The sequence below is a fragment of the Ovis canadensis genome, chromosome 23, assembly GCF_042477335.2.
Source record: "Ovis canadensis isolate MfBH-ARS-UI-01 breed Bighorn chromosome 23, ARS-UI_OviCan_v2, whole genome shotgun sequence".
Classification (NCBI taxonomy): Eukaryota; Metazoa; Chordata; class Mammalia; order Artiodactyla; family Bovidae; genus Ovis; species Ovis canadensis.
This window is the reverse complement of record NC_091267.1, coordinates 46,654,697-46,682,513: the sequence shown is the minus strand read 5'-3', so window position 1 is coordinate 46,682,513 and position 27,817 is coordinate 46,654,697. Positions and strand designations below refer to the sequence as shown.

At 46.1% G+C, this 27,817-nt stretch overlaps 1 protein-coding gene across 1 annotated transcript in view; it reads right to left on the bottom strand.

Moving 5' to 3' along the window:
- Positions 1–27,817, bottom strand: part of NPC1 (NPC intracellular cholesterol transporter 1) — a 44,066-nt gene that overhangs the window by 14,730 nt on the left and 1,519 nt on the right. Inside the window, exons 2-11 of the mRNA XM_069569238.1 lie at positions 18,682–18,804; positions 17,471–17,577; positions 15,236–15,411; positions 12,437–12,604; positions 11,120–11,369; positions 9,316–9,389; positions 8,406–8,776; positions 6,975–7,201; positions 5,300–5,400; positions 2,963–3,065 (exon numbers count right to left, since the gene is read on the bottom strand). Of these exons, the coding sequence (XP_069425339.1) occupies positions 2,963–3,065; positions 5,300–5,400; positions 6,975–7,201; positions 8,406–8,776; positions 9,316–9,389; positions 11,120–11,369; positions 12,437–12,604; positions 15,236–15,411; positions 17,471–17,577; positions 18,682–18,804 (1,700 nt within the window). The remainder of the gene's footprint in view (positions 1–2,962; positions 3,066–5,299; positions 5,401–6,974; positions 7,202–8,405; positions 8,777–9,315; positions 9,390–11,119; positions 11,370–12,436; positions 12,605–15,235; positions 15,412–17,470; positions 17,578–18,681; positions 18,805–27,817) is intronic.

Here is a 27,817-nt window from a genome sequence, read left to right as displayed (position 1 = left end):
TATAAAACGGTTTCTTAGCTATGACCCCAAAAGTATGAGTAACAAAACACAAGACAGATGAATTGGACTTTAACAAAATCAAAAACTTTTAGGTTTCAGAAGACACCATTCAGAAAGCAGAAACACAGACCAGAGAAAAGGAGAAGATATTTGGAAGTCATAGATCTGATAAAGGATTTACAGAATATATAAGAATTCTTCTAATTTGATAATAAAAACATAAACAACCCAGTCAAAAAATGGGCAAAGGATACGAATAAACATTTCTCCAAGAAAGTTAATATAAATGGGCAATCGGTGCATGAAGAGGTATTCGAATTCCTTAGTCACCAGGGAAATGCAAATCAAAACTGCAATGAGGGCATTGCCTGGTGGTCGTGTGCTGAGGACTTTGTGCTTTCACAGCCAACCCAGGTTCAAGCCCTCGTTGGGGAACAAAGATCCCATAAGCTGCACAGTGTGGACAGGAAAAAAAAAAAAAGGCAACTGCAATGAGATATCAGTTTATACCCACTGGGATAGCTAGAATCAAAAAAGTCAAACAACAACAAGTGCTGGCAAGGAGTGGAAAATGTGAATGCTCGCTACAGGCTGGTGGGAATGTAGAATGGTGCAGTCACTTGGTTTTTTGGCTTCACTGCACAGCATGGGGGAATCTTAGTTCCCTAACCCGTGGGAGGGCAGTCTAAATCACTGGACCACAAGGGAAGATCCACTGGGGCAGTCAGTTTGGAAAGAGTCTGGCAGCTCCTCAGGGTTACCATATGACCAAGTAAGTCTACTCCTAGAAGTACACGAACCAAGAGAAAAGAAAACACATTCACACAAAGAGAGAAATGGAGGCATGTTCACACAAAAACTTGCATGTGAAAGCTTATAGCACTATTCCTAATGGTTAAAGGTGGTGGTAAAGAATCTGCCTGCAATGCAGGGAGACCCAGGTTCAAACCCTGAGTCAGGAAGATCCCCTAGAGAAGGGAATGGCTACCCACTCCACTGGAGAATTGACCTGGAGGATCTCATGGACAGAGGAGCCTGGCAGGCTGCAGTCCATGGGGTCACAAAGATCAGACACAACTGAGTAACTTTCCGAGAAATAATGCACATGTTCATCAGCTGATGAGTGGATAAACAAAATGTGATCTATCTATAGGACGGAATGATCTTCTGCCATAAAAAAGAGTAAGCATTGGCACATGCTGCAACTTGGATGAACCTTGAAAACATTATTCTAAGTGAACAAAGCCAGATGGGAAAGCCCTCGTATGTAATTCCATCCATAGAGACGTCTGGAACAGGAGAATTGATGGAGACAGAAAGCAGGCCGAGGGTTATGTAGGGCCAGGTGTTAGTAGGGAAATTGCTACAGGAAATGGGATTTCTGTCTGTGGTAAAGAAAATGCTCTAAAATTGACTATGGTAATGTCTGCACACATCAGTGAAAATACTAAAAGCTACTCAACTGTACACATCGAATGGGTAAATTGTATAGTATACGAATATCCCAACAAAGCTGTTCAGTGTCCCATTCTCCTGGGCCCGCTGCCTGTTCTTCAGAGGTTACATCACAGCTAACCGGTTCCTGAGTCACTTACTTGATATACTTTCTAGGCGTGGACAGCATGCATGACATATATTTGCTCAAATATGCTGACCACAGTTTTTATTTAACAACTGGTTCCAAATAGGAAAAGGAGTATGTCAAGGCTATATATTGTCACCCTGCTTATTTAACTTATATGCAGAGTACATCATAAGAAACGCTGGACTGGAAGAAACACAGGCTGGAATCAAGATTGCCGGGAGAAATATCAATAACCTCAGATATGCAGATGACACCACCTTTATGGCAGAAAGTGAAGAGGAGCTAAAAAGCCTCTTGATGAAAGTGAAAGAAGAGAGCGAAAAAGTTGGCCTAAAGCTCAACATTCAGAAAACGAAGATCATGGCATCCGGTCCCATCATTTCATGGCAAACAGATGGGGAAACAGTGGAAACAGTGGCAGACTTTACTGTTTTGGGCTGCAGAATCACTGCAGATGGCGACTGCAGCCATGAAATTAAAAGACGCTTACTCCTTGGAAGAAAAGTTATGACCAACCTAGATAGCATATTCAAAAGCAGACATTACTTTGCCGACTAAAGTCCGTCTAGTCAAGGCTATGGTTTTTCCAGTGGTCATGTATGGATGTGAGAGTTGGACTGTGAAGAAGGCTGAGCGCTGAAGAATTGATGCTTTTGAACTGTGGTGTTGGAGAAGACTCTTGAGAGTCCCTTGGACTGCAAGGAGATCCAGCCAATCCATTCTGAAGGAGATCAGCCCTGGAATTTCTTTGGAAGGAATGATGCTGAAGCTGGAGCTCCAGTACTTTGGCCACCTCATGCGAAGAGCTGACTCATTGGAAAAAACTCTGATGATGGGAGGGATTGGGGGCAGGAGGAGAAGGGGATGACCGAGGATGAGATGGCTGGATGGCATCACGGACTCGATGGACCTGAGTCTGAGTGAACTCCGGGAGATGGTGATGGACAGGGAGGCCTGGTGTGCTGCGATTCATGGGGTCGCAAAGAGTTGGACACGACTGAGCGACTGAACTGAACTAAACCATATGTTAATACTTACCTCATTATCTTTAATAATGGCATAACATTCTACTACACTTCTCCTTACTAATACACGTTTAGCTTACTCCCAGGTTTCGCTGTTAGAAAATAACACAAGGAGCATTCTGCATAGATACCTGTGCATTCCTGTTGCAGGACTATGTATTTAAAGAATGTTTACAAGTAAATTTATTTATAGATTTTTGTTTTCACAGCATCACTAGAACCAAGTGAAAAAAATGGCATGACTTAGATCTGATGTTGCTTAATTTAGTTGAATGTCATATCAATGCTTTCCGCTAGCGTCCACCTCCCTGTGAGAAGAGCAGCTGGTTTCCCGACCCTGTGAGCAACTCACTCTCTTTCCCAGGCCTGGGCCCTCTGGAGCTTCTCTGTATCGTTATAGTAATTATTGACAGGAAAAGTGATCACAAGGGCTGTGGCGTTATTGTAGTTTTGATCTAGAAAGGAAAAAGGTGACATCAAAAAGCAGATTACAGTGTGCAGAAAACCAGATCAATACGAGGGGGGCGGAAATCACAAGCTAGCTAGGTGCCCGGATTCTCACGGGGCTGAAGCTTAAACACGCCTGAGCTCGTGGAACAAATGGGAGGTCACTTGACGTGGCGCTTGTGTAGTTCAGCTAGGGAGAAAAGGGGACTCTCGAGCAAACGTAGACGACTTGTCATTCCATCATCATGACTACCCAGCACGTGCTGGGTGACAATTTCAAACAAAGCGGAAAGGTGTTCGGGGGAAAGTCTCTCCTCCCTCCGTTCCCATCTGTGCCTTAGCTCTCCTCCTCACACCATGACGGCTGCGGCCCCTACCAGCCGCAGTCCACGTGCACACGCACGGGCTTCCCCTTGCCTTCCTGTTCACACAAATAGTAACACACCCTTCTGCAAATGCTGCCTTTAAATTCATATCCTGAGAATGCTGCTTTAATAGACAGCACACTTCCTTATTCTTGTTTCTGCTTATGATGTTTTCTAGTACAGTTTAACTCCATCTCCAGTTGATGAATAGCTTTGCAAGTTTGGTTTGTTTTTCTTATAAGTAGAATTACTACAAAAACTAACCTGATATTTCTAACACATAAAATCTATATTTGTAGGATCAAATCATACAAGTACTCAGAATCCAAAAAAAAAAAAGGACATTTTAAATTCGGATGGATCTCCCAAACTGCGCTCCAAAAATGCCATCCTGTTTTTCATTACTTTATTCAACAAAGTATTTGCTGAGACCTACTGTGTGCCCGTGTTGTTTTAGGGACTGTGGATACATTAATGAGCAACAGAGGTTAAAAACCTCAACTTTCCTAGCGCTTATATTCTAGAACCATCTACACTCCCGCCAAAATGCAGTTTGCCCAAGCAGGGTTTCATGCACACACAGTTTTGTCAAATTCTCAGATCTTTGCTTTACCATCTGATCTGAGCCACCACGGAAGACCATAAGACTATAAAGACTGCCTGCAACGCCAAGAAACCAGGTTCGAGCCCTGAGTTGGGAAGATCCTCTGGAGGAGGAAAAGGCAACACACTCCAGCATTCTTGCCTGGGAAAACCCATTGACAGAGGAGCCTGGCAGGCTACAAGAGACCATGGGGTTTCAAAGAGTTGGATACCACTGAGTGACTAATGCTTTGACTTTAGATCTTTGATAATCTGTTTGTTATGTAAAAGACTGAAGTGAGAGGTGTTTCACTAGCTTGAGTAAGGTTCAGCACTTTCTCCATACAATTAAAAGCCCTTTGTACTTCTCTTATTAACATGCACAGAGCTCTGCCCACTTCTTTTGGGGGGCTGACCTTGTCTTTTTTCCTCAAGAGCTCTCTGTATTAAGGAAACACTGTTATGTATACTAACTTTTTTCCTGCTCCAGTTGGCTATTTGTTCAGTTTCTTAAAATTTTACGTTTCTTCTCTACACAGGAACTTTAAATTCTCACACAGTCAAACTCATCATGGTTTCCTATTGCGGCTTTGCATTGTGTGTCCTGCTTAGAAATACCTTCTCCATCTAAAAATTACTTTATAACTCATAATCTCTCCCTTCCCACCGGATGAGAAGAATATCTGGCCTCTTCAACCGGCTGGAGAAAAACCTGTTGAGCTGCTTATAATTAGGCTTCAGACGCCAAAGCTACCACGTGAGTTATTACCCCATCTACCTGGAGTAATCTGAGCAAAGCCCCACTGCTCCTCCCACTGGAATTGTCTGACTCCTTAACCAAGGTGGTTTAGAAGGAAAAAAAAAAAATCTCCTTTCTTTCCCTCTATATCTCACGTCTCTCCTCCATTACTGATGTTCTTAACCCGAGGTCCATGGACTCACTGGGGGCTCTCTGGATGAGTTTCAAGGGTCCCATGAACTTGAGACTGAGCAACATATTATGTGGATGTTGAGACCAAGTAACATATTATGTGGGTGTTAACAGTGACGTTGTTCTGGGAATATGTCCTTAGCTGTTGACAGCTTCTTGGAAAGTAACCTAAAAATGGCTTAAACCACTTCTTCCAAATGCACGAAAAACCGAAAGCCAAAGGACATATGGTATTTGGGATGCAGTATATTGGGTAATTAATGAGTGTCTGACTGATGACATCCTCATAATTACCACCTGACTGTTAATGACAGAACCAAGACTGCTTTATCCAGTAAGGAGAGTAAAAGCTTCTCTCACTTACCATCATAGCCTCCAAGCACAAGCCATGGGAACACTGGGCCACCAAACGTCCCCAGGCAAGGATCGTGGAGCAAACTGGTGTCATTCAGGGAAGCAGGAGCCCTGCCAGGAATTCAGAGAACACATTCCAATTAGAACAACCTCAACACATCACAGAAACCCAGACGTTTACACAACAGTCACGAGGCTGATTAAGAATGTGGGCCTGAGGTCCCCTTGGGTGAATGATACAGTTCAGTATTTGCTTTTGGAGCTCAGAGTCACTGAGAGAGAGGCAGGCAAATACAGTCAGATGTGGCTGACATCAGCTGGTGCCCAGAGGAGGAAGCTGCTAATATGAGGTGAAAGCTGTCACTATAAAGAGAACTTTAGGTACAGACCCGGTCTCTAAGGAGGAGGGGGAATTCACCTGCACAGGAGGAGGTGAAGGCTTCCAGGCACCATACCAGCAGGAAGAGAAGAAAAGAGCATGAGGAGAAAAGAGAACAGACAGTGGCCTGAGGGACCACAGGAAGGCCTGAGTCTGTGCATGGGGTATCCATGATGGGGGCCTCCCAAGGAGGGGGTGGGGCTGGGAAGGAAGAAGGAGGCAATGGAAGGAAGGGGTGAGCATCTTGACCAGCGGTTGGGGTTTTTATTCTGTTGGCACCTGGGAACAATCAAAGCACTTATTGCTTCACAGGCTCGTGTTTATAGAAGTGACCACCTGAAGACCGTAAACACAGCACAAGCGCCTGGAGTCAGCCACACTCCAGGAACAAGAACAGACGGAACCTCAGGTCACTGAACGGGGCCAGAAGCCAGAGTACTTGGCTGTGGAGACGTGGTTAATTGAGCAGCATGTTCAAAGGTGACGGGGAGCGATTTCTCTGCTTCTGTAATGAACGAACAGCCAGAGCGGTTGTCTGAGTGGCTGAACAACTTTCTGTGGGCCAGGTCAGGCCAAGTGACAGGGCGTCCAGGGAGGGCAGAGAAGCGAGAGCTCCTCCTGCCACAGGGCAGGCCTAAAGGTCACCTCACAGGTCACCCCGCGCGGCTTCTCTGTGACTAACTCAAACCACACGCTGGCCTGCGCGGCCAGACAAGCCTGGGACGCGAAGCAACTTCAGTGTTCTCCCATCTAAACTGAACTGCAATCCGGCCCCCACTCCTTGAGGGGACGCTGCATGTTGTGAAATCAATTTATATTTGAAAGATAAGAAAAGGCATTAGAGGCTTCTGTCTTTGCACCAAGAAACCAGCTCAGAAATGCTTGGGGTGGTATGGCAGATGCAACTAGGTGTCATCCAGCTGGGAGGGAGTCAGGGGCTGGGAGGTACCTCGATGACACATGGTGAACACTCCACCTCAGGGCCTTTGCACCTGCTGCCCGTCTACTTGGAAAGCATTTCCCCAACTCTCACAGGCTCCCTCTGTTCCCCTCTGCTGAGCAGGCTCTGCTGCACTTGGGAGTGGCACTTCCAGGCAAGCCCATCCTCGCCCGGCTTCCTTCTCCCTTCTCCCATGGCATCGCCTGGACCTGGCGCTGCCTTGACCCAGCATCAGGCCGAGTATCACTTTACCCTGAGGGTCCCGCTGTTTGCTCCCTGCTTGGGCTCTAGCAACTACAGCAGTGTGCGGCCACAGCAGCTGTCACCTGCTGGAGGGACAGAGGAAGGACCACCCCCGCCACGTACCGGACGCAGTAGAGGAAGTGCGTGTGGTAATCCGCATACACGAAGAAGTCGTCCCCGACCTGATGGTCCAGCACGGAGTGGCTGTTCTGGAAGTAGTTCAGCACGCTCAGGACGGTGCAATTCTGGTTGTATGGCGTGAGGGGCGCCACGCAGATATCCCGCAGGGTCACAGTCTCGTTGTTGTAAGAAGCAGTGATGCTCTCGATGGCGGTTTGTAAGTCAAGGACCTGAAAGAGGATATTTTCAAATAAACCCAGAGATACATCAGTTTTCCTTCAGATGTTGATTAACGCTTACTGCTCTGGGGCAGTGGCGGGGGGGCAGTGGTTAGAAGATAAAAGAGTCTGGGGAAAATCCTTCCTCAGACAGGGGAGAAGACTGAGATAAATGAGGATGAAAATATTTTTAAGTTTACCATAATTTTGCTGAGGATCAGCAAACTGGGGCACTCAGAGAGAGGGGGAGGGGACACCATGACAGGCTACATCCCACAGAAGGACACACCAACACGGGCCCTCCCACCTGGAGCAACAGTGGCCTCGAAGGGGAGCCCGGGGACATCTGCTGGGTCTTCCTGACAGGCCCTCCCGTCCCCAACAACCACCACCTCGCTCCATACTATGCTTATTTACATATATTCTCATTTTTTCTAGTAGAGAATACAAATACACTGCAGGAGGTAAATGACAACATGTGCACCTTTTGCAACAAACTGGGAGAAAGCAATGGTCACCAGGTGTAAAAGATTGTGTTAGACTCTTGGGAACATGCTGATGTTTTCTCAGCTATCAGACGTTCTGTAGGGCAAGAGCAATGTTGAGAGGAAAAAGTATGCAAATGTACAACTGTTCATTGAGAATTAAGTGGGAGGCAGTTAATTTACAGACAGCTCTCCAGGGCAAGTGTGGGAAGGGAGGATGGGCAGATTTAAAGGATTCTGTAGGAGCATGGGGTGGATCTTATTCCAAACGCAGGCCAGGAGCCCACATTCAGGCAGTGACAAGGTCATTCCTACAGTTGCTGGGGGGTGAGGGTCCGCAGTGATCCAGCAGCCCCTCCGAGGTCTCTAGGACAACACAAGAAGCTTTATCCCTTTGGGTCCTGGTGTATTACTTTTCAATTACTAGCGGAAAAAATTATTAAGTTCTGAAGGTGAATATATTAATAAATACATTCTGTTTCAATAGAGACATGCTCTTCTCAATTTCAAGCAAGACCTCCTGTATGAAATAAATACAAAAGTGGTCTACAGTAAATTTTTCATTAAGTTCAACACTGGCCACTTTTTTGAAAGTAAGTGAAAAGTGTCTTATCATTAAGGTTTACTAGATAAACCATCACAGTCAGCCCGAAACCCACATCAAGTAATCTGGTTGAAAGCTGGCCTGGTGCTGGCTTCCCTGGAAGTGGCTTCTGCCAAGAGCTGATTACCTGGTGCAGAATGTCTATGGCGAGGGGAGGCCCGAAGGGCACGTCGGCTCCGGAGGGGTAGGGCTCGTATGTGTGCGGCGGGGTGTGGGGGGCCCGGATGATGAGCTGCTCGGTGCGGAAGAAGGGCCCGAAGTGCGTGTCGAAGTACTCCTTCTCCTGGCGGGCCCGGCTGCCGGGGGCCGACCAGAGGTCCACCGGGTCGGTTGTGACCTGGACGAACACCAGGCCTGAGGAACAGGCGGCGATGAAGGCCACGGAGAAGAACACGACACAGCCGGGGTGCCTCACACAGAAGGAGCCCCACCGTTCGAAAAGCCGCCGCAGATGGGCCTCCAAGGCGGCACCCAGAGGGTCACAGCAGGTTGGCCCCCCTGGAAGAGCAGGAGAGGAAGGGAGGGGGAAGGTTAAGAGCCAAGCCATTCCTGAAAGTCGGAACAGGGAGAGTGTTAGCTACCACTGCATGTGGCGAGACTCACAGCCACACAGGGACACCCAGGGACGTGCATGAGACCATCCCCTGCCCTGCCCAGCTACCTGTCTGCTGGAGAAGCGGCCCTGCTCACCGGCCCACAGTGACCGCCAGCCCCTCCCCGAGAGAGACAGTACTCACACAGAAGCCTCGGAAAAGCCAAGTGCTCTGAGCATTCCAGCCAAAGCAGTTCCCTCCAACTGTTCCTGCCCTCTGCTCTCACCCCAGGCCAGGTTCACTCTACAGATATTATGAGCCAGGCGATTCCCATCTGCCACCCGTTTCCAGCTGTCAGTGCTGCAAACACAGGGACCCTGCCCCATCAGTCGTGTCCACAGCACGGGCTCAGTGCTGCTCCCAGATAGGCGCGTCAACGGTAAAGAAAGAAACACTCTCTTGCCAACGGTGCCAACCCTTTTACTTAAGTACAAATGTGCCTACCTTTGTCACTAGCGTTTATAGAGAAAGGTATATTGCCATCAATGGGGGTAAACTCAGAGACAAAATACCGTTTTCTGAAAGACAAAAGCACATAAGTCATGTTAGTGGACTTCAGCATCATGAGATTGTTCTTGACGGTCACACAACCCTATTAAAAGCTTACTTCCTCATCCTGTTTGCTTCCTTCCTAACTGGTGCCTTCCTTTCCCAAAGTTCCCTTGCTCCAGGTCTCTCTGCTCACTAGTCTCAGGGGAAATTTTAAGAAGGTATTAAGAAGATAATTTCACCTTGTAGCCCTCACTCAGCTTTAAAAGTTTTAGGTTCTTTAAAAACACAGTGAACACTATATTCCAGGAACAATGAGCACATCTGGTGCCTAGATCTTGGTTTCTAAACACCCTTTTCCAGGGAAAGGAACCAGGGTTCCTTGCAGAAGAGGGTGCTTCTAGTGCTGGGGCAGGGAAAATACGGAAACATCCTGTGATTCCAGAAAAAAGAACAAGCTTGAGAAAGGTGAGGACATGCTTAAAAAACACACAGGAGCCAGCAGAAGGTGCTGCCAGTGGTCAAAACTGGGAAGATCTCAGCAAAAATATAAATGATGATACGAAACAGAGATCACAGTTATTTTTTTTTAAGTGCATTAGGTAAACATAACTAAATAAATATTAGGTAAGTAAGTAGGGGAGAAGGAATAAGAGAGTAAGTCCAGTCAGTAAATGGAGAAGGAACGAGGGAAACAAAATGTCACCATTAGGTAAAAACCTCAAGACTTGAGTGTTGAAGACCCACGGATGGATGCTAGAATCAGTGGACGACAGTTTGAGGAGAAATGAGGTTATCAGCACAGTCTCAACACAGCTCCCAAAAGGTGTTTATCAACTCCAAAGGAAGGAACAGTAGCTTCACAGTGGAAAAACCCAGCAGACACCTTCTAAACCAAATGATGTAGCCTAATATCACCAGTGATGACACATACTGGCATCAGAAGCTGTTGACATGATACACTGAGAAAGACACATCGAGTCTGAGATGTTGTCAAACACCTCCACCTAATCATGAGAAAACATCAGGTAAAACCAAATTCGGGTATTATTATTGGGGTATTATTTTACAAAAGACCAGCACTCATCAAAAGTGTCAAGGTCATAAAAGAAAAGGAGAGATGAGCAACTGTCACGGATTGAAGGAGACAAATAAAACAAGAAATGAATGTGACATGGGGTCCTGAAACAGAAAAAGGAAGAACCTTAGAGGAAAAACTGGTAAAACCTAAAAAAAACAGTGGTTTAACCAATAATGGTATACCAATGTTACTTTCATGGTTTTGATTAAATTATATACTATGGGTGATGTGAGTGGTAACATTAGAGGAAGCCAGTAGAGATATCAACTCTAACTATTTCTGCACCCTTTTAGTAAGTCTAAAATTATTTCAAAAGACAAAAGTGTTAAATGAATGTGTTGTCCTAAGTCAAGACGGAGGTATCTAAAAGGACTACGGAACCGCATTTAAAAGGATTTGCATCAGACTTGGCTCCAAAGACTTTCTGTTAAAAAATGGGTCTTTTAAATCACACGCCATTTTTGAATAAACCAATGAAACGAACTTTAAATATCTCAACGTCTAAATAGGCTTTTGATGGTTGACTAGATGCAGGACATAAGCAAGTCCTGGAACTGTATTAATGCAGATCTTTGTTCTTACTCTCAGGAACCAAAGTCTACCAAGTGAAAGCTTAGAAATGCCACTGGGCTAAGTTTGCTCTTCTTGTCTGGGGGGATGGGAAACAAAACAGATTACCTGTAGCACCACACAGCAAAGAACGCTCCAAAAAACACGAGCAGGAAAGCCATGTAGGTGCTCCACATGATGACGTACATGGCGTCGAGACCCAGGATTCTCCAGGGAACGGGAGGGGGCGGGGGCTGGGGCTTGGGGCCGCAGACAGCCGAGCAGTCCTGGCAGCTGCACGGCCCCGTGACCTCGTCCACCGACTCGTCACAGCCCTTGGTGGCATTGTTCATGGGCTGCATCCCATGGGTCGGAAGATCTGTAGGAAGGAGTGTGTTAAGAATCTCCATTAAAAAAAGTTAATTACAAGGGGGTTACTAAATCATCATCCCACTCCAGTCCTCTTGCCTGGAAAATCCCATGGACAGAGGAGCCTGGAGGACTGTAGTCCATGGGGTCGCTGAGGGTTGGACACAACTGAGGAACTTCACTTTCACTTTTCACTTTCATGCACTGGAGAAGGAAATGGCAACCCACTCCAGTGTTCTTGCCTGGAGAATCCCAGGGACGAGGGAGCCTTGTGGGTTGCCGTCTATGGGGTCGCACAGAGTTGGACGCGACTGAAGTGACTTAGCAGTAGCAGCAGTAGTACTAAATCATACTTTAACCGAATGATAAGCACACTGAAAGAAGTCATGCAACCCGAAGAATAAGAAAGACTGGAGGTTTCTGGGTGATGGAGTTATGCTTTGCTGTTTAGTCCTGCAAAATTTTAAGTTAACCTCAATAACTTTGGGCACAGGGCTGATCAGCAACGTTCAAGTCCACCATATTTCAGTGTAAACTTTTAATCAAATGTTTATCTCCACTGAGGAGCTAGTTTAATACTAAGGCAAAGCTTCTGAAAAGGCTCCTCTTTTTATTTTACATTTTTTATTTTGTATTGGAATGTGGCCAATTAACAGTGTAACAGTTTCAGGTGAAAGGCAAAGGGACTCAGCCATATGTACACATGTCCCCAATTCTCCCTCAGACTCCCCTCCCCCCTCCAGGCTGCTATGTGACACTGAGCAGAGCTGCCTGTGCTGCACAGCAGGTCCTGGTTGTCTATCCATTTTATTTTTTGAAAAGGCTCTTTTTTTTTTTTTTACAAATGACTTATTCCTTCAAGTATGTATCAGTACCTGAAGGCAACTCTTCCTCTCTACCTGCTCATCCAGCCCCTGATAACCCAGAGGTTACCCCTCCAGCTACCTCTTGCTGGAGGAAACTCCAGGACCTACTGATCTGAATTCATCTTCTTATTGCATGTTAGGGTTCCCCGGCTTTAAAAAACCGTTAAGTACAATACACCAAACCTGGGGGGGTGGGGGGTCTCGTCCCCACCTGAAAAGACAGGGGTGATGGTGAAGGGCGCCTGGCCATTGTCCTTGTTGAACATGTACTCGATCCAGTTGGTAGCATTGCAGGCGCTGGCCTCACGCCCACACAGCAGCCCCAGGGCCTTCTCGTTGCTCGAGGGGGCCTCCACATCCCGGCAGGCGTTGTACATGGCTGGCGGGGCAGGAAGGGAGAAGGCTGAAACCGCGCTGCTGGAATTCACCAGGTGAGAGCTTACAGGGGGCCTCTCACGTGTGAACGTGGAAATCCAGACAGGGTTTCCCAGCAAGCAGGGGCTGGGACTCCGGACAGCAACCACTGAGGGAAGGAACAGAGGTCACCTCTGACACTGGCTCGTCACCCTGCAAGCGACAGGCTAGGCCGGATTCCAAGCAACTTAAAATCAAAGGCAGGACAAGCCGTGGCCATCCCAGTTCACAGGGCCCTGCAGAAGTGTCACCCCCGTGCAGGGAAGAGCACACTGAAGGCCAAGGAGGGAGAAGCAAGACCCTCAGGGCCTCTTCAGCCAGTGCAGCTCGTTCCAAGAAACTACTGCTGGTGAGTGATGGAACCTCCAGGGTAACAACCGGTCTCAGGATAGAATTCACCTGCGAATGAACTGAGCAACACTCTCTTCTGGAGCTTGATTTTAGTATGCATAAAGACACAGGAAATAGCAATGTCACTGACTTTCTGCACAGAAGAAAGCAGTAGTAATGGGTCTTACTTGTTTTTGTTGCTGTTCAGTTGCCAAGTCCTGTCTGACTCTGTGCTCCACGGACTGTAGTACACTAGGCTTCAATGGGTCTTATATTAACATTCAATTGCCAGTCCCTGCTAGTTAGAAACTTCCTAAAACCTTCTTCCCCTAACCTTTAGAGAGATACTTAGAAATTCATTGTGCTTTACCCTCACTCTTGAAAGGCAGGTTAGCTAGCGCGATAGTTCCTTTCAGAACTGTGATAACCCCACTGCTTTAGGGCCTCTAGCTTTGCTGGACAGAAAATCTCCAATTGTCATTCTTTTGAAGTGATTTCCACCTTTTCTCTACTTGCATTTAAGATTATCTGTCATTCAGATTTTGTAGTTTTTAAAATGAGCTATATTAAGTTACACATTCCTTTGTTTATACCTTTATTGAGATAACTCACACACAATTCACCAATTCAAAGTTACAACTTGATGCCTTTTAGCATATTCAGAAATCATCACCACAGTCAATTTTAAAACATCTTCATCACCTTAAGAAAGAAACCCAGGACCTTTAACTAATGCTCCCTTATCTCCCCATCCCCTTAAGCCCTAAGCAACTATTAATCTACTTCTGTGTCTACAGATTTGCCTATTCTAGACATTTCATATAAATTAAATCATGTATAGTCTTTTGTGACTGGCTTCTACCACTTAGCATGATGTTTTCAAGGTCTATCCATGTTGCAGCATGGATCCTTATTTTCTTTCTCTTTATGGTCAAATAACATTCCATCATATGGATATACCACATTTTGTTTATCTATCTATGTATGTATCAGTTGATGGATATCTGAGTTGTTTCATATAGCCGCCTTTTGGCTATTATGAACATATGTTTTCATTTCTCTTGTGAGTGGAATTGTTGGGTCATATGGGTAATTTCATGTTTAATGGCTTCACGAACTGCAAGACTGTTTTCCAAAGTGACTACACTGTTTCACATTCCCACCAACTGTGTATGAAGGTTCCCATTTCTCCCTATACCTGCCAGAACTTGTCTTTTTATTTCAGCCACCCTACTGCCTGTCAAGTGGTACCTCATTGCGGTTTTGATTTGCATTCCCCTGATGCGGATTTTAAGCATCTTTGCATAAATGTATTGACTATTTGTATAAATAACATCCTCGGAAAAATGTTTGCTCAGATTCTTTGCCCATTTTTAATTGGGTTATTTTCTTTTTGAGTTGTCAGAGGTCTTCATATATTCTGGACAAAAGTCCTTCATTAAATACATGCTTTGCAAATATTTCTGCCTCTTTTTGATGGTGTCCATCAAAGTGCAAGCTTTTTATTAAATTTTTTGGTTACATTTTTAATTGATCATTATAGTAACTGACTACAGTTGCCCTTATAGTCATCAACTTTGCTGAATTCTCATTCTCTCATTTTACTGTTTTGGGGCCCGATCTTTATTCAGCTGCATCTAGTCTATCTTTTAATCCACTTGCATGACTATTTCTCATTAACTGGATCTTCCAGTTGGTTCTGTTTCTAATCTGTTCATTCTCTTTCCCTAGGGTCCTACTCTTTCAGAACTCTTTCATTTCGGTCGTTTCCAACAAACACGACATGGTCTTTTTCGGACTGTTCTATGATCTTCAGTGGCTGGGATACCTTTCTCCTGTTTGTCACACCTGCTTACTTTCCCTTATGGTGACTGGTTTCTTCACAGGCAAAATCTCTCTGCCAACTAGGTCTCCCTTCCACCCATCTCTGCAGTCTTGCAATAACTCATGAAGTTATGCATTTCATGTCCAACAGAACCAAAGCCCAAATGGTTCCTAAAATGGATAGAAATAAGCTTGCACAAACTAAAAATTTCCATGAGGGAACTTATAGTTAGGAAGGAGTTAAAGCAAATACTTTAAGGAGATCGTTTCTTAGGTTGTAGCTCAAGTCCCAGAAGACAAGCAAAGCAACAACTCACATTTCCACTGGCATTTCAGTGCTAACAGAACTGAGAACTGTCCTTTTTCACAGAGCTGACAGGACAACTTGATCCACTGTCCTGATATCAAATCTAAAAGAGGGATAATTTAAAAGTTTACTTACCATTGGCAAAATGCTCTCCAACATAGTACTGTAATTCTTTTACATTTGTTCTCGTCTCATTTGTAGTAGGATCAACATAATCTTCAGTTGCTGTAACATTCAGAAACTGACTTTGTCGAGGGCTACATGTCAGCTCACAAAACAGGTTCACTAGGTTATAAAAACAGGATGGACATCTAAAGAAAAAGCAAACCATTCTGAATGATCTCGTGGATAACAGGGCCAGCAAAAAGATGATTTAAAATACACAAAGACTATTTAAGATTTATTGTAAATTGATTACCATAGGGACGTATTAAACCCAGCAATTCCAAACCTAAAACCTCGTGTTAAAATAAAGACACGTCTTTAAAAACCACCCTAATTACTAACATTTGTGCTGCCCAGATGTAATTTCAAGAAACAAATGCTCTCTGAATCCTGCACTTTATAATTCGGTCATGTTTCCTGTATCTTGAAGCCAAAAGGACTTAGGACTACCATGGTGACATTCTGATTGAAAATAAAAAAGGCGGAAAATGAGATTTACACATTAGTGCTTTCATCTCGGAACCTACTGAAGGGCTCTCTTTCAAGCCGCAGATAACCTTAGGCCGTCTCTAAACTCAACAGGACTCCCCATGATTAGAGAAGATGAAAGAACAGCAGCGGTGTTCTCCAGCTACATGCGTTTCAGAAGCACCTGGTTTTCAAAAGAACCACAAGCTGTCCTCTGTTAAGCTTCTCATGTTGACCAGTTATGTGGCAGAAGCCCTCGGTCTTCCCCTTTAGTTCCCTGTTATCTGCAAAAGCTAGTCCTTCATCAGGCTTGCATTCTTGCAACACAACCAATCCAGACTGCCCCCCATTCTGCTCCCATCCAGATGACCACACATGACACAGAACAAGGATGGTCTGGTCTCGGCCTTCAAAGTGCCGGTCTCGTGGGACGCTCCTGGCGGTCTGGTGGTTAAGACTCCTCGCTTTCAACGTTAAGAGGCATGGGTTCTATCCCTGGTCAGGGAACTAAACTAAGATCCCACACGCTGCACGGCGCGGCCAAAAATAAAACAAAAGCCTCCAGTCTAGTGAAGGAGCAGAACACAAAATGACTTGCTTTCAGGAGTCCCACGCTTTACTGTGACAGACAGGAATGACAATTACACCACCTGAACAGAAATCACTCCTGGGGTCCACTGCTTCCTACCACTTTCCAGAAATTACAAACTTCTCTCCATGGCACTCCACTTAACTTCTACAGTCATCAGTTTGGACAGCTGCACGATATTCCATATTAGCATCTCATTGCTATTATAAATAAAGCTTTGCTGCCTCTGACGACACGGGAAATACTTGGCTATCTTTTGATGCTGATGCCCATAATGCCTCACGTAGAGTAGATGCTAAATAAATGTATTTGGCCGAATGACAGCTTCAATCTGGCTCCAGCAAGAACCATGAGATTTCCTTCCATAAGATACACTGGCCTGATTAGAGTCTCAACTCTAATGCTCTAATCAGATCTATTACTACATTGTATGATGTCCTCACAGAACATACAGAGGGATGGTGTTCCGCTCCACAATGCCAACTGGAAATCTGGCAAGAAACAAGGATGCCCACTGGAGGCCTGTCACCTGCAGTGAGACCTGCATAGAGAAGCACGTGGCCTTCTCTCCACCTGCATCGGGGGCTCACAACGTGCTGCTCGGAAGGCCACCACCAGCTCACTCTTCTCACATTTGAAAACTGCAGGGTAAGCTTGGAGAACATCTATTATGCGGCCCTTTTCACTGCCCCAGTCACAGAGAACACAGTGGACAGCAAACTAACTTTGACAAAACCAGCCGACTCTGCCAGATCAGGCTTGTGAACAGTCCCCAGAGGCAGGCTCCAATGAGGAAGAGAGAACCATGCACAAAACAGGGGAGGCAGGTGACTCAGGGGACTGTGTAGAGGAGGGTCTGGGGTCAGAGACCCGGGCAGGATCCCCGGAACCTCTCCTCTCCACCGTGCGAAGGGGCTCAAGTCTGAAAGGACCTAGACCCCAGTGCAGGTCCCCTTTGGGGTGAAGACATCTCAGAAGCAAACCAAGTAGCAACTCTGAATGTAACGATAGTGAGAACGAAGTCTGATCATTACTACTTTATCAGAAGTTCTTCTTTATCTCTGAGAAATCCTAAGATAGCATTCTTAGAATGAAACAAGAACTAACTTTCAAACCCATTTTCTCTGCATGCCTGGCAGTCAACCCACCTGGACAGAAACTGCAGAGGCAGCTGCAGGTTGTCTTTCAGTGTGTGAAGCTGCTGGACATCACAGCAAAGCCTGACTTCGCCAAAGAAGAACCCTGGACAGAGCTCCTTTCGGGAGAGAAAACATGAACATCAGAGTAGCCAAGTTAAATAAACACAAACGCTCCTCAAAGAGATCACTTTATGCACATCATCCTTTTTTAGGTATACAAGGGTGACACCTATTTGCAAAGTTCTTGGAGAATTCTTTTAAAAGGCGATCAAACTGGGATGACCCAGAGAGAAGATATGGGGAGGGAGGTGAGAGTGCGCTCAGGGTTGGGAATTCATGTACACCCGTGATGGACTCCTGTCAATGTAGGGCAAAACCAATACAGTATTGTAAAGTAAGAAAATAAAATAAACATTTTTTTAAAGATAAATAAATAAATAAAAGGCGATCAAATAAATGGCGATATAGATAACCAGCAATTCACAAAAGTAGAGGCAGTACAGACATTTCAATTTTTTTTCTTATTGGGAAGCTCGCTCTCTTTCCTTGACTATCATTTTACTTCTTTTTCAGTTACTTGGTTATGTTTAACCAGAATGCTATTTTCTGTGAGTCACTCCAGGAAAAGTCAAATGCCTTTAAAAATTGTGATGGAAGAAGCAAATAAGTCCAGAAGACCTGCTACCGTGTCAGCTGGGTTTTAGATAACTGCAGCCTCTAAAGCCAGCCTTTTAACCTGGATTTTTCCAGTTCTTTTCTAATATCCCTGTGTATCAGGGATGGTAAAAGAGACAAGAAACAGATTCCTGGTGGCAGTCAAAGGTCACAGGCTCTCGGTGGAAACTGGAGGAACCGCGAAAGTGAACAGAGGACAAGCGAGTCACAGCCACTCAGCAGCCTTGTCTAGGAACAAAAGGGACTAACTCTGAGTAACTCTGAGTGTATTTTGAAGAAGCTGCAAAGAGCAACATGGGAGGTACCAAGACCACGTCCCTCAGTAGTAACCTGCTACTGGGAAACTTTATGAGCAAGGCATAGTCAACCCCAGAAAAATGACGCCTGCAGAGTTAGTATGTTATCTTCTCTGTGCTACAGGTGAGAATCTGGGACAAGAGAAGCCCGTTCATTCCACCTCTACCCCCACCCCACGGGGAATATTTACAGTGTAACTGCAGAGGATCTCTGATTAGTGTTTCGTGTTCCCAAGACTGCTCACTCACCTGCACTAGGTCGTAGCCATTATGTGGCAATGGATTTGGTGGCCCAGAATATCTGCAGTTGTATCTCTTATCTCCAGATGCGATTCCACACTCGCCATACCAAATGCAGGATTCTGAAAATACCTGCAAAAGTCAACAGAAAACGGTTCATTAGGACCTCAGGGATAACACAAATTTCAACAGCAAAAAATGCCCTCATTCACAGAAGCGTCCAACAGTACCTGCCAAGCGAAGTAAAAGCCAGAGGCACCAGTTAGTTGAACATTTTGAAAGCATTAATTAAACCCAAAGCTCAATGCTGGAGAAGACTCTTGAGAGTCCCTTGGACAGAAAGGCCATCAAACCAGTCAATCCTAAAGGAAATCAACCCTGAATATTCATTGGAAGGACTGGTACTGAAGATGAAGCTCCAATACTTTGGCCACCTGATATGAAGAGCTGACTTCATACTGGAAAAGACCCTGAGGCTGGGAAACAGTGAGGGCAGGAGGAGAAGCGGGAGGCAGAGGATGAGATGGTTGGATGGCATCATCAACTCAATGGACTAGAGTCTGAACAAACTCCAGGAGACAGTGAAGGACAGGGAAGCCGAGCATGTCGCAGTCCATGGGGGCACAAAAGAGGTGGACACCACTTAGCGAATGAGTAACAACAAAGTCCAAAACGGACTTGTGAAGTCAATCAGCAAAGTAATAGAAATTACTTACATGATTTCTACTTCCTGCTACATTATTTATTAAGAGGAAGCGACAGTTCCACACAAGAATCACTATCAATCAGTGTAGAGGAAAGCAAGATAGTACGTCAGTCTATGATTACTAAGGCTCTATTTTTACACATCAGGATAAGGAACTGAGTCAGGTGTAAATAATGAAAGAACAGTTCCATATCTGCTAAGGTTAATTAATATCAGCACAGCATGAGTTATGTGGGGGAAAAAAAAAAACAACCCATAAGGAGGAGGAACAGGAACGAGTATCTTGTCCTTGAGTTTAAGTAAAACGCAAGAAATGTGCATACTTTAAGGAAAATCATCTCAGAATCTTGAAAACATGTAAAACCTCTTGCATAAAGATTTCTCAAGGGCCGTTCCTATTCCCCATGTGAGAGTCACCTGGCATCAGAAAAGTCAGGGGGGTGCACGAGTATGACTCATCTCGTTAGCAAGGCCACCAAGCTCCGCCAAGCTGGCCAGGGTCACGGCTGGCATGACTGTGCAGTCAGCTGTCCTGTAGGGAAACAGCGGCTTTTGAGAAGTAACCATGGCTTCCGAGGTGCCTGATGGAAAAGCCATTTTTGAAAAATGGGCACAGATGCAAGACAGTGAACTGTCTCCAAGGACAAGGGCACGTGACCCACACACCCTGCAAGGAGCTGAGCGGCGCTGGTCCCTGATGAAAAGACACAAACCTCACAACAGGCCCTGAAAACATGGGAGGAAAAGCAGGCAGGAGATGGAGGGGTGCTGGGGGGGAAATCTAAGGGCCCACAAGACTTGTCTCTGAATTCATCCTTTCGATATTTTAAACCAGCAATTATGCCTTACCTCAGCTTGATTCATTAAGTCATAGGTTTAGGCCACAAGGGAGGGAGGGAACTTATACAAATGGGGAAGCGACAAGCATTCAGCAATGCCACGTCCCAAACCTTTGGCAAGAACTTACAAAGTTCCACCATTCCTATACAAAAGGAATGATAATTTTGTCTGTAAACCCAGTGGTTCTAGGTACAGTACTGCTCTTTCCGATTCTGGGTTTCCCACTAAAAGGCCATCATCCATCTACTGAAGTGTGGAAAGGCAAGTAAGCCAAGGAGGGTAACAACTACTGATGTTGACCTGTAACTTACATACTAGGGACCCACCCCTTGGAATTCTCACCTCACCCCACCCCACCCCTCTTGCACACAATTCTCAACAGACCAACAGGGCAAGCAGGTGCTGGCCAAGGGGCACTCGGGCTCATCACCCGCAGGAGTGACAGGAATCCAGTCAAAGAAAACCCCCCCACCTCTCGCATGACTAACAGACGGGCATCTGGAGTCTCTGCTCCCCCTCCTCAGCACTCGGCGCTCTATGGGACAATAAAGATGACCCAATGCTCTCTGGGTCCTATTTACAAGGTCACCCTTCATAATCGACACCATCTGTTTCAAAGCAAAGGTGTTTCTACCCACCAGGCAGAAGAGATGGGGCTGGAGAATGAGCTTGAGGGGCAGGAGCTCAGGAGTCCTGGGCCCTGATCCTTAATAAATGCTGAGCCCAGCTGCACCTGGAGCGAGTCACCCAGCTGTGCTGAGGAGGAGTCTCCCACCTCCTACTCACTCCTGACCACCCCCGACCCCGGTTACGGCACAGTTCAGGTGGGAAGACTGAATTCAGGAATAAATGAAAAAGCACTCAGAAAGCCAGAAAGCACCACCCATCAAACGGAAGGAATCATTCTCCAGGTTTTCCGAGAAGTATATGGGACTTCACCAAAGAGGTTCAAAGACCTGAACAAAATAAACAAGCTGAAGCTTCTTCCAGGCCAGGAACAAACTGGGCTTGAGTCGTTGCTCTTAGGTGTGCTTTCCCAAGTCATCTGCTTGAAGAGGCATGAACCAGAGAGGCCCAAAGGTGCTCACAGGCCACCTGCTGGGTGTCAGGCACTGCTTTAACTGCTCTCACCTTGTGAACCCAACACAACCTTACAGCATGAGCGAAAGGGCAGTGGTTTTTGTTTTTGTTTTTTTTTCTTCTTCTTTTTATAGTTGCACCATGCCAGGTGAGATTAGCTCCTTGAACAGGAATAGAACCCCTGACCCCTGCCGTGGAAGCCTGGAGTCTTAACCACTGGACCACCACTGAAGTCTCTAGAAGGTGCTATTATTACGCACAATTTACAGATGAACATACAGAAGCAGAGAGTTTGAATCCAAGAGCAGCAGAGGCAGGATTCAAACCAGAACTTTCTAGTTCCAGAAACACTCTCTCAACAAGATACAATTAACCCTTTAATGAAGGTCCTTGCTCTGGCATCTGCCTCCCCCAACCCTGTGTGCAGGCACGCAACCCTCTGAGCTCACGTGCATGGCTGCACCGGTTGGGGAGGCCTCGTGCCCACCTCCAGGCTCTCCACCTCCCCTGGGCTCAACTACAGCTGAAACCCAAGTGCCTCCTTCTGCCCCAGGCCCGGCTGCTGTCACGGTCCCAAGTCTCTGCGGGGACCTCCACCACCTGGCCCTACTCTCGTCCACATGTTCAACCTCATCTCCATGTTGGTCCTTTCACCTGCTCCTTCCATAAAGGCAGTGCCATTTCCTTCCCTGCTCAAAACTCACCTCAGCTACACTTCCAACAACAACAGCTGAGATGCTCACAAGGAAACCAATCCTTCCTCCATCACCAGGCCCTATTCAGCAGGGTTTAAAGCCCAGGGTCCTCTCCACCAGCCTCTGGGAAGCCTCCCTGGTGCAGTCTCCCCCACCCTTGCCTTCCCTGAATCCTCCCCTGGGAGCCCACAGGCCTCCTCTGTCCACCTCATCACCTCCCTCCACCTGGTCTGTTCCCACGGACGCTACCTCCACCACCCCCATCCCTGGCACCCGGCAGCCAGCCACTGGCTCAACCCCACAACAGGTCTGTGAATCTAAAATAACACCATTTCACAGATGAGGAAACTGAGGGTTACACAGGCAGGTAAAGTGACTCCTCTGAGGCCACATCTGAGAAATGGGAGAGCCAGGCCTGGCTGGTTTGGAAGCTGGAGCGCTTACTCCTTATGCTGCACCGGGGTCACTCCTCCGTGGACCACTGACTGGGCCACGCTCATCTCTGCAGCCAGTCTAGAACCTAGCTGCAGTCTCAATGACCGAAATTTCCAGTCTCCAAATGGCCACAGCACTGCATCGGCCAGGACTTTATTAACAAAGATGAGGGCTGCACCTTGAGATCCCTGGAAGATTCCCTGGAATGTGAGGGTGGCAGGAGCTGACACCCACACCAACGGCTTGGGCACAGGCCACACACCTGTCTTCCAGGGAACCACGTGATTTCCAAAGGCAAGGTGACTGGGTGAGAGCTGCCTTTACTGATACAAGAACACCTGTTGCTGCTTCATACCCATACTCCCCTGGAAGGGCAGATCCTGCTGATACTGAAAGTCACCAAGGTTTGAGTTCTGCCAGGACTCCAAGGGGGGCTTCCCTGCTGGCTCAGAGGTAAAGAATCCGCATGCAATGCAGGAGATTCAAATTCAATCCCTGGGTCGGGAAGATCACCTGAAGAAGGGCATGGCAACCCACTCCAGTATTCTTGCCTGGGGAATCCCGTGGACACACACACACAGCTCCAAGGGCACCAGACCACATGTGAGCTCGGCACTGGGGATGGTTGGTGGTGGCTGCACGACACGTGATATACCTAATGTCCCTGAGTGTACTTTAAAACCATGAACTTTATGTGTATTTTGACATAAAACATGAGCTCATATGTCCTTCACCAGTTAAGAGAAAAGTCCAGTGGCAAGGACTGCAGAGAGCATGTTCTTGGTTATATTGAGATTAAACAGAGTAGAGTGACCATCAGTTGAAACACCATGGGTCTGAATGCTAACACACCTAGCATCTCTAGCAAGAAGCGTTGCAAAAGCTCCACTGAGCGGGGCAGTGGGGTATAGTGCGGGGGACAAGCCCAAAGAAGGATAATTCTTCCTAGTTCATCTCATGGGCACTGACCAGTCTCTTACAGGGTGACTCATGACCACAAGAACTATCTTATTTAAGCATTTAAACATTTGACCGAATCCTAAGAAGTCAAAAATAAATGATCGTAGATTTTAATTACAGAATACCCACCGATCACAATTATTCAGACATCACAAGTATACGTGAGATAACAGGGGCCACCCCTTTCAGCTCTCTACCCCTATCCCATTCCTCAGATTTAACAAATGTTGATATATTAGATCCTGGTCTTCCAGGCTTTCAATTTCCCCCAATAGGCAAACCTATATAGCACCTGCGCAAACACAAGTGAATTAACTTTTAAACACATATTCTCAAACAAATCTCGATTACCCTCCATGACTGGCTCTACTTGAACTAACTGTATTTATCCAGGTCCCCAAGGACAGACTCTAGCCCTTGTCTGCTGTCCTTTGTTTTCTCCACAGATTTCAGTCTCCCCCTGGCCCCCACATCTTGGGACAGCCTCCCTTTTTACAAGCCTCACCCAAGACTCACTGCCAACAATGAATTTAACTCTGACTCTTTTCACCTGGTCTGGGTGAGCTGTCCTGGGGAGAGGGAGGTGGTGCCATTACTATGTCCAACTTACAGATGAGCAAACCTCAGACGTGGCCTCAGAGGTGCTCATGGGCATCCCTCCTCAATGCTCAAGCCACCAGGCGTCCTGCACCAGAGCTCTGTACACTCCCGATCCATAAGCTCCCCTGTGGATCCACCAGGACTAGCTGGATAAACGTTTCCTTTTTTCTTTTTAATTTAATATTTATTTATTTGGGCTTCCTTGGTGGCTCAGACTGAAGAATCTGCCTGCAATGTGGGGGACCTGCGCTGGATCTCTGGGTTGGGAAGATCCCCTGGAGAAGGGAATAGCAACCTACTCCAGTATTCTTGCCTGGACAATCCCATGGACAGAGGAGCCTGGTGGGCTACAGTCTATGGGGTCAAAAAGAGTCGGACATGACTGAGTGACTAACACACACACACACACACATATGTGTTTATTTGGCTGAACTGGGTCTTAGTTTCGGCTCATGGGATCTTTGTCGCAGCATTTGGACTCTTTAGTTGCAGTACTTGGGGTTTCCTTCCCTGACCAGGGATGGAACCCAGGCCTGCTGCATTGGAAGCACAGAGTCTTAGCCATTGGACCATGCAGGGAAGTTCCTAAACTTTTCCTAAGACAGCCAGATACCGTATTAAATATGGTAGGCTTGTGAGCCCAAAGGTGTCTGTGGTACATACTCAATCTTGTCTGCTGTAACTCAAAAGTAACCACAAACAGCAGGTAAAACATGGGCATGGGTGTGTCCCAAGAAAACCATCCACGACTAATTTGCAGGCTCCTGCTCCAGGATGAAACAGAATTCATATATTTATGAGAATGGAGAAGTTGTGTATGTGGGCAGAGGTTGCAACAGTATTTTCTTGCTGGTGTCTTGACTCCCCTGTAAGACTGTAGAATCCTAAAGGGCAGAGCTTGGGGGTTATACTTCCTCTGAAATCTTAATATCTCATCCAGTGCTCCCTGATTCAGAAAACATCCAAACGTACATGAGTTAAAGGAGCTTGACTGGATTATGTAAGAAGTGACTTTGGCTTTAATGCAGAATTTAGTACAAGGCTAGGATGTCTCTACTTTTAAAGGTTAGGCTATATGGCTATTTCACAACATGCTCTAAAATTTAATTAATGGATATGTGACTGCATAGGGAAGTATCTTTCAATAATAATAGGAATAGCTCAGGACAGTTTTAAAAAGAAAATGCCCCTGCTGCTATTGTCAGCAAGTCTGGCAGACTCTAATTGGGAGCTCCATGAAAGCACATCTCATCACATGGAGAAGCTCTGATCATCAGCAACAGAATCCTATACTTTAGGCTGTTAAGTAACTCATGTTCAGTTGCTCACTGAACATCAACCGGGTTCTGGGCATAAAGCTGAGTGAGTTCTCCTTCCTCGCCTGGGTTCTTTATCAGACACCCCATGGAGTATCATTGCAGACTTTTACAGGTAAGAAAACTAGAGCTCAGAGAGGATTCTCCAAGGTCACCTGGCTGGTAAGTGACAAAAGCAATAATGAGAACCAAGGTTTTGAATGCTAAGGTAGGCATACTCCCTCCCATTCCCCCCACCATGCCCATCCCACAGCTACTGCACTGTTCGAACTCCAGCTCGGCTTGTACACTGATGTATCCTTAGATTGTGACAACATGCCAGGGATGCACTGGCCCGTCCACTACCATGCCCCTCGTGCTACACAGGACTGTTCACTTGCATAACTAGTGACCACTCTTTACATACAACTCCAGGGAGCTGTCAAGTCCTGACTCACTTCCTCAGGATCCAGGACTGTCCCCAGCCCCAAGCCTGTAACCTGGCCAGCCCACGCAGGTGGAGTGCAGGGCCTGGTCCCTTCACCTCTGCTGATGTCCTGGATGAGGAAAGCTCCAGGAGACATGCCCAGCTTCAGCTCTGCTGAGGGCTGGAATACCAGGGCTGGTCTGGCCAGTCAGGATAACCCAGGATAAGGGTGGAGGGGGTGGCCTGGAGAATGCTGTCCAGAGATTAAGCTTTGTATCCTTTGGAGTCAGGCAGGCAGATCAAATAAATATGACAGGACACGTGGGGTGGAGGCTGGACTGGTCTGACTTTTACTGACACAACTCCCTGGAATTCTGTTTTATAGCCAATCTGGGATAAACGTATCCACATAACAAATGATAATTTGTGTGAGCACCAGGCACACCTTCCGATGGGTATTTAAGATACATTTTAGAGTTAGATGGGTTCAGCCAGTCTTCACTTTATAGATAAGCCCTGGGCTTGCAGTTTAACTGACTTGCTCAAGGTTAGACTAAACTACTAGTTTAGTCTTAGATAAGCTCCAGCACCTACGAGTTTGAAAAATAATTCAATAGCCACAAGATCAAATTAAATCCTGAAAGTGGATGGGGTTTTTTTCCCCTAAGGAATGTTTGCACAAGGTGACAAATGAACCAAGGGTTGGGCCAGCAGGCTAAATCCACTCCTGATCTATCACTGGCTTTTGGAGAACCCACACTGGAGCCAGGAACAGGCTGTGAACGTTACTGGCCAAGTGGAACATCTGCTGAACTTTAAATATGAATCATCTAGTAGGCAGAGTTGTTAACCCATTTTATAGAGGAGGCAGCTGCCTTGCCCAAAACCACTCCTGGTAAGAGGAAGCATCAAGATCTGTACCAGGTCTTTCAATGCCAAGTCTTGTGCCAGGCTGTAAATGCTTCCCTGGTGGATCAGGTGGTAAACAAACCACCTGCCACGCAGGAAACAGAGATTCGATTTCTGGGTCAGGAATATCCCCTGGAGATGGAAATGGCAACCCACTCCAGTCTTCTTGCCTGGGAAATCCCACAGACAGAGGAGCCTGGCAAGTACAGTTCATGGGGTCTCAAAGACACAATTTAGTGACTAAACAACAACAAAACACCAAAAGCTGCTGCAGCCATTTAAATAAAGGTTTAGAACTTCAGAGGGAAGGCATTCTAGCTGGGAATAACAATGTTATAGATGATGAAGCTTCTGAACTGGACCTTGGAAGATGGGCAGGGTTTTGACAGCACTTTGTTTATTTAGCTAGAGAGCTAGCACTCTTCACAGAGCTGTGGGTGAGAAGAGCAGACGAAGCACCCGAGATCAGGTTAGAGATGGCCCACTCTAGGTTTCCGGACAGGTAACGTGTCATCCATTAACACCCTGACAAGACTCCCTTTTAGGAATGGAAGGAGGGGAAGGGTTACCCAGGAAAAAGAGTTCTTTGTTCTGGGTAATATGACAAACACTGAAGGAATACAAAGACCTATTCAGCTAGTTGTCTTCTTTTTAACCACTTGCTAATCATAACAATAATTTTTAAAAACTCATTTCCCTTGATTATTTATGTTAGTAAAATAATTGATCACAACATCAATCAAGGAATGGGGGAGACTGGGAAAGATTACCTACATTCACTCCCATTTCAGAGGCTTATTCTTCAATGCTCTCAGGCTGAAAGATGAATCCATTCCTGATCTCCTTTGGAAAAACAGTTTTAATGGCTTAATTCCTACCTAGGCCTCATTATGGTCTCTCTCCTGACTGTAATTTTTTAAAGTTTTTTTTTTTTTTTCTCTTGAGGAACTGGGACCATAATGAGGCCTAGGTAGGAATTAAGCCATTAAAACTGTTTTTCCTAAGGAGATCAGGAATGGGTTCATCTTTAAGCCTGAGGGAGCCAATCTTAAATACAACAGAAGTGTTTCCAATTCATATTCACAAACCTTCTCAAGGCTTCCAGGCGTTTTGCAAGCCACTTGTGACCAACCTCTGACCTAATCCAGAGGTCCTAGGAGGAGAGGCACTGATGGATTTCAGAGGTAAGTTAAAGCTA